Here is a 16,570-nt window from a genome sequence, read left to right as displayed (position 1 = left end):
GCTTCATGGAGGACTTCGTGTCCTTGATATATATACATCTATATAACTTGTTCATACATATTAATCTTGCTTATTTTAGTTTGTTGGTCATGTTTACAAGTTCCATGGTTATGGGTTTTTAAGAGTCTATGCTTCGGTTTAACCGTAAATAGCTATAAACCGTAAACCGAACTTTGTTACTAGTTTTGTTTGTTTAAACATACTTAGTGTTAGATCTAAGTTTCTAAAATCATTTTTACAAATTCTATGGTTATGAGTTTGTAGAATCTTACCTCGGTCTTAACCCGAAACACGATCCGAACCGAAAACCGAACTTTTGTTTAAAGACTTTATTGTTAACTTTTTGTATTTTTTTATTTGTACATTATTATACAAGTTATTTAGTGTTTGGACATGTGGAAACCATCTATGAACTTGTTGTAAGATGGAAACCGAACCAAACCGATTCTTGCTCGCTTAAGACACACAAGTGTGTTTTTTTTAGCCATCAAGACTTGTATATTTCTTTAAAAATAGTTACAAATTGATTTTTAAATATTTTCTTAAGTACTTGGAAATGTTGGATCCAACTTGATCTCATAACAAAGTTTGGACCGACAAAACCTAACACTCGCTTAACGTGCATTGTTAGTTCTAAAACAATGGAACTACATACTTGGTTAAGTCTTATTAAATTTATTGAGTTATCTCATAACATTCGATATTTTGGAAAGTTGACTTTGGGTTTGACCAATTATCAAGACCCGAACCGACAACCCGAACACTCGATAAAAAAAACCCGTTTTAGTATCTTTATTCCAAAGGGATTTGCATTCTTGCATTTTACCCACCTTATTACTTAACATAGGTTTAGTAAATATTAAGGTTAGATACTTTAACCCGGTTTCGAGCAAACTTACATTTTTAAAGGGTTATTATTATAAATTCTTAAATAGTCACATTTAAACCTTGAACTTTAATTATTTACATTTCTCAACATTTATTTTGTTTAAAGACCTTCAAGACAACCTTTCTAAATTCAAGACTTCTTTTCTTTTTAGGCATTGTGCGTTAAACTCGTCGTTCCGACAAATCTCCAAATTATCATCTTTCAAGTTTACTACTTGAAGGTGAGTACTTCATACCCCATTTTCCATCTTTTATTTTGGGGGTGACATTTCATACTTATTCAACAAAATGCTTTATATTTGAATCTTAAACCACAAACGTAGTTGTATACTTTATCTAAATAATTGCTCGATTTGGTGTTCTATGCTTATATGCCTATGTGTTTATCGCTTTTGGTTGGTGGAACTATAAAATCCTAGACTATTTGGCATCCCCTTATAGCAAGGTGTCGTTAACGTAATGCAATTAACGATAATTATAAAATCCTAGACTATTTGGCATCCTCTTGTAGCTAGGTGTCGCTAATGTGTTTAGCGATATCTATTTATCCAAATTACCCCTTTTATTTATCGTTTCGTATGCAAGTTTTGTGGCTATCTTTATTATATACTAATATGATTAAACTTATGAATTGCTCACCGACCTTTGTGTTGACAAACTTTATTTTATGAAATGTTGCAGGTTTGCATCTTGGTTGATTTATGATTGTGAAGAAAACGACATCAAAGACTTTAGGATATTAGTAAAAATGAACAATATCAATTTGCCATATTTTGTGATATCTTGTTTATGGTTATTTTATGGATAATTGTTATGTGACATTTTCGATGTTGTGAAATGAAATGAGTTTATTAAATACTGTCACTTTAATTAGTGTCATGTGCTTATGGACAATCGTTACACCTCGGCATGTTCCGCCGCCTTTGGTCGGGGTGTGACAGTTGCCAACGGGTCAAACGAACCCGAAGATCTAGTTGTTCTGCCGAAAGTGCGATCCGACCAGAATAACTCCAACAGTCGATCATCATCCCGGATTGATACATCAAAATTGAAGTGCAACCATTGTGGTATGATTAAACATACTGAAGAAAGGTGCTTCAAACTCATCGGCTATCCCGAGTAGTGGAACGACGGTCACAAAAAGGGAACTTGAGAAGGGGGAAAGGTTGTTACTGCTGTCGGCAATGGCTAAGACAATAGTTGCGGAGGTGACCAACAAAAAAATGGCGGCTTCCGAAGGATAAACTTTGCCGGATATGATAGCGTCGGTTTGTGTACTGTCGGTGGAGGTAACGGGGTTGAGAAAATTTCCTCAAACCCCTCTTTTATGAACCCAATATATTCTAATTTGAATGTTTCAAATATGCTAAAAAAATCTCATCAAAATTATGGAACGTACGATTCTGGTCAAGATATTAACAATATAAATAAACCCAACCCCCCCCCCCTTCGAAAAAAAAAGAGTTTGTTAATATCAACAGTGGCCACATATATAATGACTCAAATAATAAAGAATCAACCTTTTTAAAAACGTTTAAAAACGAAATTAAGCCAGATTCTTTTTTTCTAGCCAAAATAAAATTTGGCAAGTTAATATGGCTAGAACATGTGAAACTTTAGATAAACAGTGGATATTTAACTGTGGTGCTACCGACACCATGAATTTCGAACTATCCGACATAATTACAAACTCTAAACCCAAAATCAACCACATCAAAACCGCCAAGGGGGGAGTAGTTCCTATTATGTGAGGAGGAACCATTGAGATTTCTCCTACATTAAAACTTTCAAATTGTCTTTATGTTCCATCCCTATCACATAAATTATTATCTATTAGTCATGTTACAAAAGAATTAAATTGCACTGTATTGATGCATCCGACCTTTTGTATTTTACATGACATCAGGATTGGAGTGATTATTAAGCGTGGCACTGAACGCCAAGGATTGTATTACGAGGATGAAGTGACCCAACAAGGCACTGTGATGCTTGCGCATAGAACCAACTTGGTTATGGCATAAAAGATTGGGACACCCATCTATCGGGTATTTTTCACATTAAATGAAATATTAAACTGTAAAACTTGTGTTTTGATTAAAAGTCATAGACATACATTTAAACCAAATAACACCAAAGTTAATTTGCCTTTTTCCCTTATCCAATCGAACGTATGGGGACCAGCAGAAGTTATTGGTGGACAAAATTTTCGTTTTTTCGTTCTCTTTGTTGACGATTGTACTCGTATGACATGGATTTATTTTCTAAAAAACAAATATGAATTTTTCGATAAATTTACTATTTTTTATGCCATGATACAAACACAATTTAAAACCAATATCCAAATTCTTCAAATCTGATAATGGGGGGGGGGGGGGGATTCATTAATACCTCTATGAAACAATTCTGTCAAACAAAAGGGATAATTCACCAAACATCTTGCTCACACACTTCCGAACAAAACGGCATGGTCGAGTGAAAAAATCGTATTCTCTTAGAAATAACTCGGTCCCTTCTAATTGAATCTCAAACTCCTAAGTCCTTCTGGCCTGAGGCTCTTGCTACTGCCACGTATCTTATCTATCGGCTGCCGACCAAAGCTCTTGATCTAAACCCCCCCACCAAACTCTTTCTGAATTTACCAAACTCCCGCCTGCCTTGACGCTACAATCTCGAATATTTGGGTGCTCCGTCTTTATCCGCAAACCAAAAATAAATCGGACCAAACTTGATCCTTGTGCTGAAAAGTGAGTGTTTGTGGGCTATGGCGTCAACCAAAAAGGATATCGTTGCTATAACCCAAAAAGACGCCATAAGTACACTACCATGAACTGTGACTTCCTTGAAACCAAATTCTTCTACACTTCTCAACATAGTGGTGAGGGAGAGAAAGAGTATGACACACTGAGTTGGTTAAAATGGGTTCCAAAATGGACTTCATCATCCGAAGCAATCAATCACAATATTCAAGATGAGTCGCTGACTTCACAACAATCTGGTGAGCCAACAATCAATGTACAAAACCAAAATCCTCCCGATCTGGCATTCGAGGTAAGTAACTCTCAAACATTTGAAGATACAACAGATAAAGTTTCAAATGAAAATCAAAATGTTGATATATCTGACAATCATGATGAGATAGAAGTAGAGCAAACAGTGCAGGTAGAACAAGAAGAACCAATACAAGAAGGAGCAAGCCAAGAAGAAACCAACGAAAGATATGTTTTTCCACCAAGATCCAACAGAGGAATCCAGTAAAACGATACTCTCCAGAAATACAATCTAAATCTTCTAGGTATCCCATGGCAAACATAGCCCAAGGAAACTTATCCAAAGAAGCCAAAGCCATTACTTCTTCCCTATACACTGATCAAGTTCCAACTTCTATAGAATAAGCTCTAGAATCAAAAAATTGGAAGGATGCAATGGATACGGAAATGAAAGCGTTAATGAAAAACAACACATGGGAGAATGTGACCTTCCTCCAGGAAAGAAACCAGCGGGATGTCGTTGGGTCTTTACAATTAAACACAAACAAGATAGAACAATTGAAAGATATAAAGCTCGATTAGTGGCTAAAGGCTACACTCAGGCATACGGGGTTGAGTACTCAGAAACGTTCTCCCCAGTTGCTAAGTTTAACACAATTCGAGTCCTTTTCTCTATTGCTACAAACGAAGGATGGACTCTTCATCAGATGTTAAGAATGCCTTCCTACATGGAGAATTAGAAGAAGAGGTGTATATGGAAGCTCCACCTGGGTTCACAAGAAATTTCAAGGAAAAAGAAGTATGTTGGTTAAAAAAATCTCTCTATGGGCTTAAGCAGTCTCCTCGAGTTTGGTTTGGCAGATTCACTCTAGTAATGAAAAAATATGGATACCAACAAAGCAACTCCGACCATACGTTGTTCCTTAAACGAAGAGGTAAACTTGTGACTTGTTTAATAATATATGTTGATGACATGATCATTACAGGAAACGATGATGAAGAAATGAGAAAGTTGAAGGAAAACCTGTTCATGGAATTTGAAATGAAGGACTTGAGAAGACTTAAGTACTTTCTTGGAGTTGAGGTACTAAGGTCTAAACAAGGGATCTTTATATGTCAGAAGAAATACATTTGTGACCTTCTTGTCGAGGTTGGAATGATTGATTGCAAACTAGTCGAAACCCCGATTAGGGTCAACCATAGACTCCATATGCAAGAGGAAGCAGCATTGACAAACAAAGAAAGATATCAACACCGGTAGGTAAACTGATGTACCTTGCACATACTCGTCCAGATATTTCATATGCAGTTGGAGTCGTCAGCAAATTCATGCATCAACCTCAAGTTTCCCACATGGAGGCAGTAATAAGGATTATCTGATATCTCAAAGGAACAGTAGGGCATGAAGTTCTCTTTCGACCAAATAAGCACATGAAGGTCCAGTTGTATGCTGATGCAGATTGGACAGAAGATAAAGATGATAGAAGATCTACATCAGGATATTTCACTCTGGTTGGAGGAAACCTTGTCACATGGAGGAGCAAAAAACAAAAGGTAGTAGCATTATCTAGTGCCGAAGCCGAATTCCGAGGAATCGCACGGGGCGTGACGGAGGTTCTATGGATACGAAAACTGTTGACAGAAATCGGGTTTACCCAAACCAAAGCCAGTAAGGTCATGTGTGATAATAAAGCTGCAATACAAATATCTGAAAACCCAGTTCAACATGATCGAACAAAACATGTGGAGGTTTATAGGCAAATCATCAAAGAAAACTTGAAGCCAAGATTATAGAGTTACCCTTTGTTCAATCAGAAGACCAATTAGCAGATATATTAACAAAGGCCGTCAACGAAAGAATATTCAGCATTTGTCTTGACAAGTTGAGCATTGGAAACCCCACTACTTAACTTGAGGGGGAGTGTTAGAAAATAGTAATATCAAGGGATCCTTTTTTATCATTTCCAATTTTGATATGTCAACAACAAGATGATACAGCTAGGAAGGACCGTTGAAGGTAAATCAAATGATATTTCATTCCTTTTTATTTTGTATTTCCAAGTTGAAACTTCCTCTAGTTATTTGTAATTCATTTATCAATGTAATAAGACTCAATACAAGCAATATAGAAACAACTCTCTATTTTTCAATTTTAAACATGAAGTTTGCCATCAAAGCGTCACATTGCGTCAATTATTTCATGAGAGAGTCAAGAACTCGTAGATTGATCAAATTGAAGGTGATAAATTGCTTCAAAATAAGAAGGAAAATGTGTGGAGATCCTAGAACACACCCAAATATGTTTGGCAAGTGAATAAGTGTTCTTCCTCATCATTTGAATAGAAATAGATTTTTACAACTTTCGTTAAGTTGATGTTGAACTCATATGATAATCACAAAAGTCAAATAGTTTAGATTTGTTATAAATGGTGTTTACAACTTGTTAAAAGTGTTTAGTTCCATAAATTGACATGATATTGTTGTTGAATTGAAGTGAAATGGGTCAACACTCAATACTACCATAAAATTGATAATTTAATATTTTGATGTATATAAGACATCATATTACTATAACTTTATTAATCAAGTATTGAAATGTAATTGGAAGATTTTGGTATTTGGTGAACTAGTCGATTTTGACTTTGATTTTAAACAATTTGAAAGTTAACCTGACTTGACACTTTAATGAATTTATTGGTAAGAATTGGTAGAGGTGTGAAAAAAATGAATACCAAAAAAACCTAAAAACCGAACCGTATCCATGACTGTAAAACCAAACCGAATTGTGGATTTGGTACTTAACCATATCCGAATTGTGAATTCGGTTCGGTTATTGGTTCCACAAATATATATTTGGATAACCAAACTGAATATTCATTTGAGCTGAATAAAAACTGCATTGACCAGATAATCAAACCAAATAAATCACTTTCGTTGGTTGATTCAGTTCGGTTAGACACATTTCTAATTCGGATAGGTTTGATCTTGGTTAGGGTAAAAATATTTCAAACCGACTTAATCAAATAAATTGATAACCGAACCGATGAACACCCCTATGATGGGTTAAGTTGGATCTACTTGTTGAAAAACTCATATAACTGAAAGTTAATCGGACATTTGATTTGTCACAATTGGTATCTTAGCTACCAATGATCACGAATAGCTTTATTAGATATTGATAAGTTGAAAACTGGACATAGGTTTACAAAAAGTGGACAAAATATGATTTGTAAGTTTTAAGAAATCATAGAAAGATTTGGAAAAGTATATTTTAACTAAGCCAACTTGCTGGTAATATGATAAAAATAATCAATTTTGATTATTTGAATAATTGTATGAAACAACATGTAACTAAGTACCAGATAAACTGATAAAGTATCCTAAGCATTATGTTGAGAGATGATAGTAACTAAGTAACCTGTAGCCTTAGTTATTAAGGGGGAAAGAAATTGATTGTTCATTAAGTAAACACAATGTTAGATAAGTAACTAGAGTCATACATGAGAGCTGATTCACTTGCAATATAGAAAATACAATTAACGTAGATTAAAACATTAATTTTAGTGAAAATTTGATAACAAAGCATATAAGAATAATAGTATAATAACTATTATTTTATAAAAATTTGAGAATAATACACAAGCCAACATTTTCATAGAATAATGCCAAAGGACCAAAACTGTATTTTACAAAGCTTAGGGTACATGACTTGGGGAAGAAGCCATCGAATGACCCCTGCTCCAAGTTCGCCACAAAATATATAGAAAGTTGTATACTCCAATTTGCCCTGTAATTTGGATAGTTGATTCAACATGGGTATAATCAAAAGCAGCTTTTCGTTCATGTTAGGCACGGCTTTTGGGATCTACGTTGCTCAGAACTATAACGTGCCAAACGTTAACAAGCTTTACAAGACAGGTGTCGTGATCGCCAAACATTATGAAGAAAATTATCACAAGCAGAAGACAAGCATAGATGATGATGATGATCGACTAAACAGATGATTCGCTTTTAGTAGGATCAGTTTTGTTATTCAAAAGGGGTTGTAGCGCAGGTAGTCGTTTGTTTATCTGCCACTTTATTGTAAACCGTTTGAATTAAATAGCATAATAATTTAAAGTCTATATTAACTCTTGATGCAATTTCTTTCAATTTGAATATCGTTTATGGAAATTGCACGCTGATGATTAGGGGTTTTAATGATGGATTGAATTTATGTGTTTTGAAATTATTGTCAGTTTGGGTTTTGGATTGTTGGGTTAGAATTAGAGGGCTGATTCAAGTTAGTATACGAGCGTGTTAAGTCTTTGATCAACTTGGTATAAATATTCAAAAGTCAAAATCAATTTTATTTATTATAATTACATATCATTAAAAAAAAAAAACAAATATATGCTATTGTTTTAGGATAGCTCACATGGTAGCCTGGTTCGTATGTGAAGTCGTTGTCGACAGTCACATGTAAATATGTAATGAATGAGTGTCCTTTGTCAACAACCAACCCAAGCGTGGATACCACTCTACTCATAAGTCGTTGCACACACAGTACACACAAAAAAACAAATAAAAATCTATATCTAAATCACCATAGGCCAAAGACTAATTAATAGTCTAAAATCGGTTAAAAACCGAATGTAAGAGATACCAGATATTCGAAACCAATCAACGACCGCTATGAGAGGTTACATAATTTTAAATTAAATTGTTAATTTAAAATTAAATTGTTAAATTAAACTAATTAATAATTTTAAATTAAATTGTTAACGTCCCTAATCATCATCTGAAAACTAAAAATATTATGGTGTCATTCGAATGCTAGATGCATATAGTATGTTGAGAGAATGAATAGTGCAACTATTAGATGGTCTAACACTATGGCAAAATCAATATTTAATGATAAAAAAAAAAGAAATATTTATGTGGTCTAGCTATGCATGTCTAAAACAAGTTAATTTCTAATTATTAGAAATTACAAAAACACATTAACATATTTCTTCTTTTTTTTTTTTGAAGTACGCTACATAAGATATTACCGTCTTTGTTTTTTCCTCACTACACGTGATTATCTTCCATACGTTAATAATTAATATGATGTTGCAAGTTCATTTTGTCAACAGAATAAAAAGTTTTAATTAAAAAAGAAATAATACTAAAACGATGTTAAACTAAATTATTTTATTGAAAGTTTGATGATAATGTTATATTGTTATGAGAGGATGATACAAATTTAACACCTATCTATCTCTTTTATAATATTTTTAAGGACAAAACAAAAGGCAGCATTTCATTATAATTATTATTATCCCCCAAAATCAATCATACCCCAATCAAGTTTCTCTCTAATATCTGGAAACAGGTTCGTTTTCCTCTTCTTTTGCTGCAAATCATTCTTTAATTAATTACTTCAACTGTTGTTAGTCTTTATTGTGTTTTGAGGCCATAATTCCAGTGGGTTTTTGTGGGTGTAATTTTAATCATTAGGGTTTCTTTTAATTTGAACATCGTATGCATATTTAGATTTATATGTTGTTGATCAATGATCACTGATGGAATTTTGTTTAATTTTGACTTTATGATTCATATATGTGTCCTATTCTTATTATTTATTTATCTTTGAGTATAGTGAAATGGCAAAGAGTTTATTCAAGCAAGAACATGATCTTGGTAAGTATTCCCTTATGCGCGAACCGTATGTTTTTTTTTATTTGTTGTTTTTGGTTTTGAAAATGATGTTATTGAGTTTGAGTTGTTGTGTATCGGTTTGTTTTAGAGAAAAGGCGTGCAGAGGCTGCTAGAATTAGAGAAAAGTACCCCGATAGGATCCCGGTAAATAAGTGTTGATCTTTCTTTATATTTATCATGATTATGTTATGTGATATAGTTCTAAGGTAAACTTCTTCATGGTGTTTTGAGGTTAATTTTGATTTGGTTGGTTTTAAGGTGATTGTTGAGAAGGGGGAGCGAAGCGATGTTCCCAACATCGATAAGAAAAAGTATGTGATTTTATCTTTTATTATTACTTTATTTGTTCATTTACTCAAAGAGATTGGTAAAGATTAACCTCAAAATATCAATCATGCAATTAAATATACTCGTGGAGAAGCCCTGCAAACTATTGATTAGGATTATGTAACTTAAAATGGGTCAGTTTACTTACGAATGGGTTAATTTGGGTTGTGTTGTGTTTTGACACGGGTCATCCACAGTCTACTTTTTGCATAAGCTGCTCTAAATTGTTTTAATTATATTTCAGATTTTATCGTAATGAAATGATAGAGTTTATGTAATTATAATTGCTGCACTAACTACTTATAAAATATCTAAAAGCAGGGAGAAGAATTTTATAGGTTAATCGTCAGTATAAATATGAAATATGACTAGAAGCAAGTACGCACGTAACAGGTAAGGATGATTACATTGCCATCTAGACATACATGTTGATTCATGAAGTTAAGGTGAAAATGTTGAAGCATACTCGCCGAAGAATTTAAAACCCCCCCGTTTTGAAATTCTTTGGCCAGTATGTTTTGGCGTTTTCGTCTTTCTTTATAAAAGAACACGTTGTCTTTCTAGTTGGTAATGTAGTTCTCGTTGTTTGTCATGTGCTTTCTTGATTTGGGTCATATTTCATATTTGTCTCGGTGGTTAACCTGCAAAACCTTTCCCTACTTTTTAAGATTTTATAAGTAATTAGCAGAACAATTATAGTTACGGAAACACTATTGTTACATTAAAGTCTGAAATGTAATTATAAAGGCTGTGGGTGACATTACAACTTGTTTGCTCGTGTTAAACACAACCTAAATCAATCTGTTTATAAGTAAACAGACCTCTTTTCGAAGGCATTGTTTTCCCTTTGTATCTTAGGGTAATATTCATAAATAACAACCAATAAGTCAATAAACATGGACTAAAGTCAACATACTGTTAAGCTTGCAAACGAACCGAACTTTCAGTGAATCGTTTAGCGGCAAGTTCGTTTTTCTAATATATGAACGAACATGAACGCATGTCATGTTCTTTTATTTATGTTCAAAAATGTTCTTTTACGTACGTATATATATTCACTTGGATTTTTTTGGCCCGTTATAAGTTCGTCTTATAAAATTAAGATATCACCGTTGCAGTTCAGTCAAGTTTCATTAAATTTTTTGACACGGTAGATTGATTTTCAGTTTACTTTTCATTGGTGTTCATTCATCTATGTTTGGCCATGCTTGTTCGTAAACCGTCCATTTATACTATGAACAAACGAACACACGGACATGTTCAAAGTGTTCATTGGGCTAAATATTGCAGGTACCTTGTTCCAGCTGATTTGACTGTCGGTCAGTTTGTTTATGTGATTCGTAAAAGGATTAAATTAAGTGCTGAGAAAGCTATATTTATATTTGTTGACAACGCCCTCCCACCAACTGGTAATCTTCTCGAATTACCTGATTTTGGAATTATTTCTTTCGCCAATTTATGTTGACACGTTTCATGTGACCTAAAACTATGGCCAAAATGATTATATTTGCGTTACTGTGGTGTTTTTGGCAGGGGCAATTATGTCATCTGTATATGAAGAAAAGAAGGATGAAGACGGTTTCTTGTATGTGACTTACAGTGGCGAAAACACATTTGGACACCAGTAACACTTATATTTTAATGGATCGTTTTCTTTCTGTCAAGAAGATAAACATGATACAATTGCAGATGTGTATATAGTTTGAGCCTGAATAATGGGTATGTTAATAATCATTTGCTTTTCGTTTTATCGATCAACTTTTGTTTTTAAGTTGATAAACGAGTGCTTTTGCGTTCTTATCGAAAACCAACCAACAGTATGAGATGCTGCTTGGTTTTATATTGAGCATTGGTGCATAATGTGATTTTGTGTTATGAGCTACCATTACGTGTTTTGGATGATTAAGAAGAAAATCTAAATATTGCAAGTTAAATAAATGCCTTTTCTTCATGATGTTGTGGAATAGTTGGGTGTCTAAAAATTCTATATTTTCGCTTGGAAAGCGGAGGTGGATAGGCTGGTGACAAGGGAGGATCTCGTGTTTTGTTTTGTACAAGTGAATGTGGTTAAATGTTGGTTGTGTGAAGTCAGCCTAAAAACCACCTGCCACCTCCTTAATTTGTGTCATCTTGCCAACCTGGTTTGGAATGCGATTAGCTCGTGGTGTAGGATACGGCCCATCTTTGACTTCTTGGTTCGCGATCTTCTAAACGTGCACACTTCGATCATGCTTGATAGCAAAAATAAAAATGAGTCTTACAAGGGGGTGTCTTTGAATATCTATAGGCTGTCTATATCTTACCCTCCTCAAACCCTACTATAGCTTTGCTATTGGTGGGATATACTGAGTACGATGATGATGATGATGATGTCTTTGAATATCATGGTTTAAATATATGCTTTTTGTTGTTAAAAATCAAATTTATTCATTAGGTAATTTCCACAATCCACCAAGTACTAGAACTTAATATTCTATTATTTTTCCTGTTGCATGCACAAAAAGATCACAAAACGCACCCCACCTGACACAATGTCCAAAGTAGCTATTGTGACTTGTGAGTTCTTCTGTTCTTGTACGATCAAACTTTATATCTTAGTTTTGTTTCTTATTCTTATATGGTACTAAAACGTATTAAATTTAGTTCCCATATTTTATTTTAACTTTATTTTATATTTTCTCTTTCCATAGAGTTTTAATCACGCTCACATCTGGAAATGACTTTTTAAAACGTTATTTTAATGATAATAAAAAACCGAACCAAGCTAGACTTGGACATAAAACATACTTCCGGACCCGAACTGGTATACCTAACCCGCGAGCACGCACAATGGCGAATCTTGGGCTTAATCTAAGGGGTGGCCGAAGTCTCGAAAAAATATTTTAGGGGTGTCCGGACTCGATACCTAGTAAACTTTTCTGATGAAATTGCGAAAATTTACACTACGGAGCGAAAAAATGGAGGTGACCGGGGACACCTCGGGTCCCTCTTAATCTTCGCCCTTGGGCACGTGCAAAACCCAGAGTTATAGTGGCACAAAGTTATGGGACCCGTAACCGACCTAGCCAAAACCCAATAAAAACCCATCAAAACCAGGTAAAAAACCCAATAATACCCGGAATCAGTTTCCACCCAACCCTGCTCTTTGACTTTATGAACGAAACCCAGAACCGGTTCCTACCCTTCGCTTCCAGGAAAAAAAACCCGGTTTGTTTACATATTTATTATATCTCACTTCAAACTTCTTTCTCTTAAAAATTTACAACATATTACACGTTTGTCTAAAACTATCAATTTCCTTACAAAATATATTATTTACAGCCATCATACTTGTTTCTTATTGTAATTTTAGAGTGAAAAATAAATAAATAATGCTCGAAAACCACTCGATGTTCGATCGACAGATGCTCGATTCGATTTTCGCACAGTTCAAATTTTCGTAGTTTTTGTTCGGTTGTAAACGAGCCAAGCAACAGACAAGTCCTTATTCGGTTCGGCTCATGAACAGCCATACCTCTTAACCATAAAATAAATCGAGCCCAGAGTTACAGTGGGCCCAGAGTTATGGGCCGGATTGTAGGAGTTAGTCCACTAAACAATCCCCAATTTCCAGATGAACTAACCGGCTACTCATTTCATTTCATCTACACATCTGAAGGAAGGAAACTAACAATGGCCGGAAGATTGAGCCACGTGGCATCTCAGATCATGGGCGGCAACGGCATCGTTGGCCGATCCTCCCTTCGTCTACGCTCCGGTATGGGCTTACCCGTCGGCAAACACATCGTTCCCGATAAACCTGTAAGTTATTATTATAATAATAATAACAATTTCTCTCTTATTTCTTCTTCTTCTTCTTCTTCTTCTTAGCTTCAGTTTAATTCTAATTTAGATATCATGCTTTATTTTTATTCATTTTCGTTACAGTAGAATGAAAGTACGAAACCCTAGGTTTCAATTAAAGGCGATTAAGAAATTGTTTACAAATTGAACATGTGTGAAGTAATATGAACATGTAAAATGTGGTTTTGAATGTGAGTGTTGATTGTGATTTGAGCTGTTAAGAGTTAGTTTACTGGTTATTATTTGTTTCAGAGAATAGCGAAACCCTAGGTATGGAATTGAATACAAATTGAGTGTGTAGAAGTAACATAAACATGGTTTTGAATGTGAAAATGGATTCATTTAACACGAACGAGGCCTTGTTCGTGTTCGTGAATTGTTCAGAAATACTTTAAAGAACACAAACAGATGCGCATGAACAGAAACTGACACAAACAAATGCTCATGAACTCAAATGAATACAAACCATCATATATGCATTTTAGAACAAAATTTGCATTTTTTTTATCACAAACATTACGCAGGATCCACCAAAAATAAATATGTATTTAACATTTTTACCGAACATACTTGGACATAATTATCATAACTAGGGTTTCATATTTTTTATGATTAAAACCATCAAAGTAATAATATTTAACACAAGCGAACGAATTCATACATGAACACTTTACTGAACATTCACGAACAAAAATGAACGAACGTGGGCTCTGTGCGTTTGTTTAATTAAACGGACAAAATTTCTAGCTTGTGTCTGTTTGTTTATTAAACAAATGAATATTAACGAACTTCCAGCTGAAAGGTTCACGAACTGTACCGAATGTTTGGTTCGTTTGCAGACCTTTCGATTATTATTTGAACATGTTATGGTTAATTTACTGATTTAAACTTGAATAAATGATATTGAACTGTTACATTTGCTGCTTCAGTTGCCTGTTAATGATGAGTTGGTATGGGACAACGGAACTCCGTTTCCTGAACCGTGTATTGATCGCATAGCTGATACTGTTGGAAAGGTAAGATTTGGGTATGTTTTTGAAAAAAAATTATTTCCCGCTTTATGTTGAACTCGTTTAAGTTATGTAATTATGTTTGATTGCAGTATGAAGCACTTGGTTGGTTATGTGGTGGATTAGGGTTTTTTGTAACCCTTGGATTGGCTGCTACTTGGATGGACAAAGCTTCTACGATACCATATGTAAGTCATATAATTGTGATACCAAATTTAACATGATGAAGCTTTAAAAGGTTTTAAATGTTTTCCATATTATTACTTTTCTCTCTTTCTAATATATATATTATTTGCAAGAACTATGGAAACTATACCCATATCAGAAAGATTCATAATCTTGTGTTTGTGAATAGATATAACTTAAGTATATAACAATAGACAAAAGTCAATCCAGCTTTTAGTTTAGTTTCTACTCTTTGTTCAATGCATAATATATAATAACGTAAAAATTTACAACATTTTTTCACATATCTGTTGAAATTTGTTATACATTTTATTCGGTGTGTTTGTTTTATTTGGTGAATTTAGTCATAGATCAAACATTATAGCTAGAATAACGGATTAAAGTAATGAATTTAGGCGTGTAAACGAACGAGCACGAACAAATCAAGTTCGTGCTTGTTTAACTTTAATCTAACAAACGATTGAATACGAACAACTAAACAAACGAGGTTTTCTTTTTCGTGTTCATGATTAAAAAAATGAGTGTGTTTGTGTTCGTTTATGCTCGTTCGTTAGTTATATAAACACACAGTTCAAGAACATAAACGAACGATCGTAATTGAACATAGATTAACAGACATTAACAGACATAACTGACCAAACACTAGTTAAAAGTAAACATGAGCATAAACTTATTGGGCCTAAAAGTTTATTAAAATTAGGCTAGCCTAGAAAATTTAAATAAATATGTAAACGAACGAATTTAAGCAAACGTAAATGAACAAATGCAATTATGTAAATGATCGAACGAGACGTATGTTCATGTCTGTTTGTGTAACTAACTAAACAGAGTAGAATATACATATTTCGCCATCAAGATAATTTTAATGCACCGGAGATGACACATGTAGCCTGGAATTTAAAAGTTAAGTTTCTGTTTTCCCTTTTTAATTTTACTTATTTTCATGAACAGACACCTAAGGTGTTTCCATATGACAACCTTCGAGTGGAGCTTGGTGGAGAACCCTAGACCACACGCTAGAGTCATCGGGTACATCACATGTCTGTGTATTTGCATTTGGTGTTTGAACTTGCAATTAATAATGAATGATGTATCCATCTTGACCTTTGAACAAACAGATGAGACTTTTGGTGATTTAACCATTTTGTAATGATTAAAGCTGTTAAATGCTGTAAATGCTTTTCTTTTGGGTGCTTGGGGTTTATATTAGTTTGGGTTCAGGGCTCAGTTGCCATCTTTCTAAAAAGTCCCATTTATTTACTTCTTAAGACATTGTGTTTCAACAAAAATGGACGGATCAGGTAACACTTTAATAATATTCTAAAGTTGTAATATATTGGTCGTGAGGCTTAGAATATTAGGGATGGTAGGTAAACAAACCGAACGAACATGAACGGAGTTTGTTCGTATTTGTTTGTTTAATACTAAACAAATAAACGATCTAACACCAATAACCAAACGAATAGGGTTTCCTTTTTCGTGTTCTTTCATTAAGAAAATGAACATGCTCGTGTTTGTTATTTAACATTAAAAGCGAATTGCTTATGAACGTAAATGAACAAACATAAGTGAACATATACAATATGTTGAGATTAAAAGCTAATACTGAATGCAATCTAAAAAGTTATAACTAATATATTAACGAAC

General features: G+C 33.9%; 3 protein-coding genes across 3 annotated transcripts; all 3 read left to right on the top strand.

The window, feature by feature from the left end:
• Positions 1-7,687: 7,687 nt before the first annotated feature.
• On the top strand, positions 7,688-7,879 carry LOC143631582 (uncharacterized). Its single transcript, XM_077100301.1, has one exon. The coding sequence runs from the start codon at positions 7,688-7,690 to the stop codon at positions 7,877-7,879; it is 192 nt and encodes a 63-aa protein (XP_076956416.1).
• A 1,257-nt stretch (positions 7,880-9,136) lies between these two features.
• Positions 9,137-11,730, top strand: LOC143631571 (autophagy-related protein 8f-like). Its single transcript, XM_077100292.1, has 6 exons — positions 9,137-9,231; positions 9,499-9,539; positions 9,646-9,701; positions 9,816-9,868; positions 11,175-11,293; positions 11,418-11,730. Exons 2-6 carry the CDS (start codon positions 9,503-9,505, stop codon positions 11,510-11,512), a joined length of 360 nt encoding a protein of 119 aa, XP_076956407.1. The 5' UTR covers positions 9,137-9,231; positions 9,499-9,502; the 3' UTR covers positions 11,513-11,730.
• Positions 11,731-13,539: 1,809 nt separating this feature from the next.
• LOC143631570 (NADH dehydrogenase [ubiquinone] 1 beta subcomplex subunit 8, mitochondrial-like) lies at positions 13,540-16,008 on the top strand. The gene is made up of 4 exons (XM_077100291.1): positions 13,540-13,685; positions 14,657-14,743; positions 14,830-14,925; positions 15,875-16,008. The coding sequence occupies exons 1-4, from the start codon at positions 13,557-13,559 to the stop codon at positions 15,929-15,931; spliced, it is 369 nt and encodes a 122-aa protein (XP_076956406.1). The 5' UTR covers positions 13,540-13,556; the 3' UTR covers positions 15,932-16,008.
• Positions 16,009-16,570: the final 562 nt, after the last annotated feature.

Source organism: Bidens hawaiensis, unplaced genomic scaffold (assembly GCF_021521415.1).
Source record: "Bidens hawaiensis isolate Kalapana, Puna unplaced genomic scaffold, B.hawaiensis_p1.1 tig00006109_1, whole genome shotgun sequence".
In the NCBI taxonomy this organism is placed as follows: Eukaryota; Viridiplantae; Streptophyta; class Magnoliopsida; order Asterales; family Asteraceae; genus Bidens; species Bidens hawaiensis.
The sequence above is the reverse complement of the archived record's forward strand: the minus strand, read 5'-3'. Positions and strand labels throughout refer to the sequence as shown.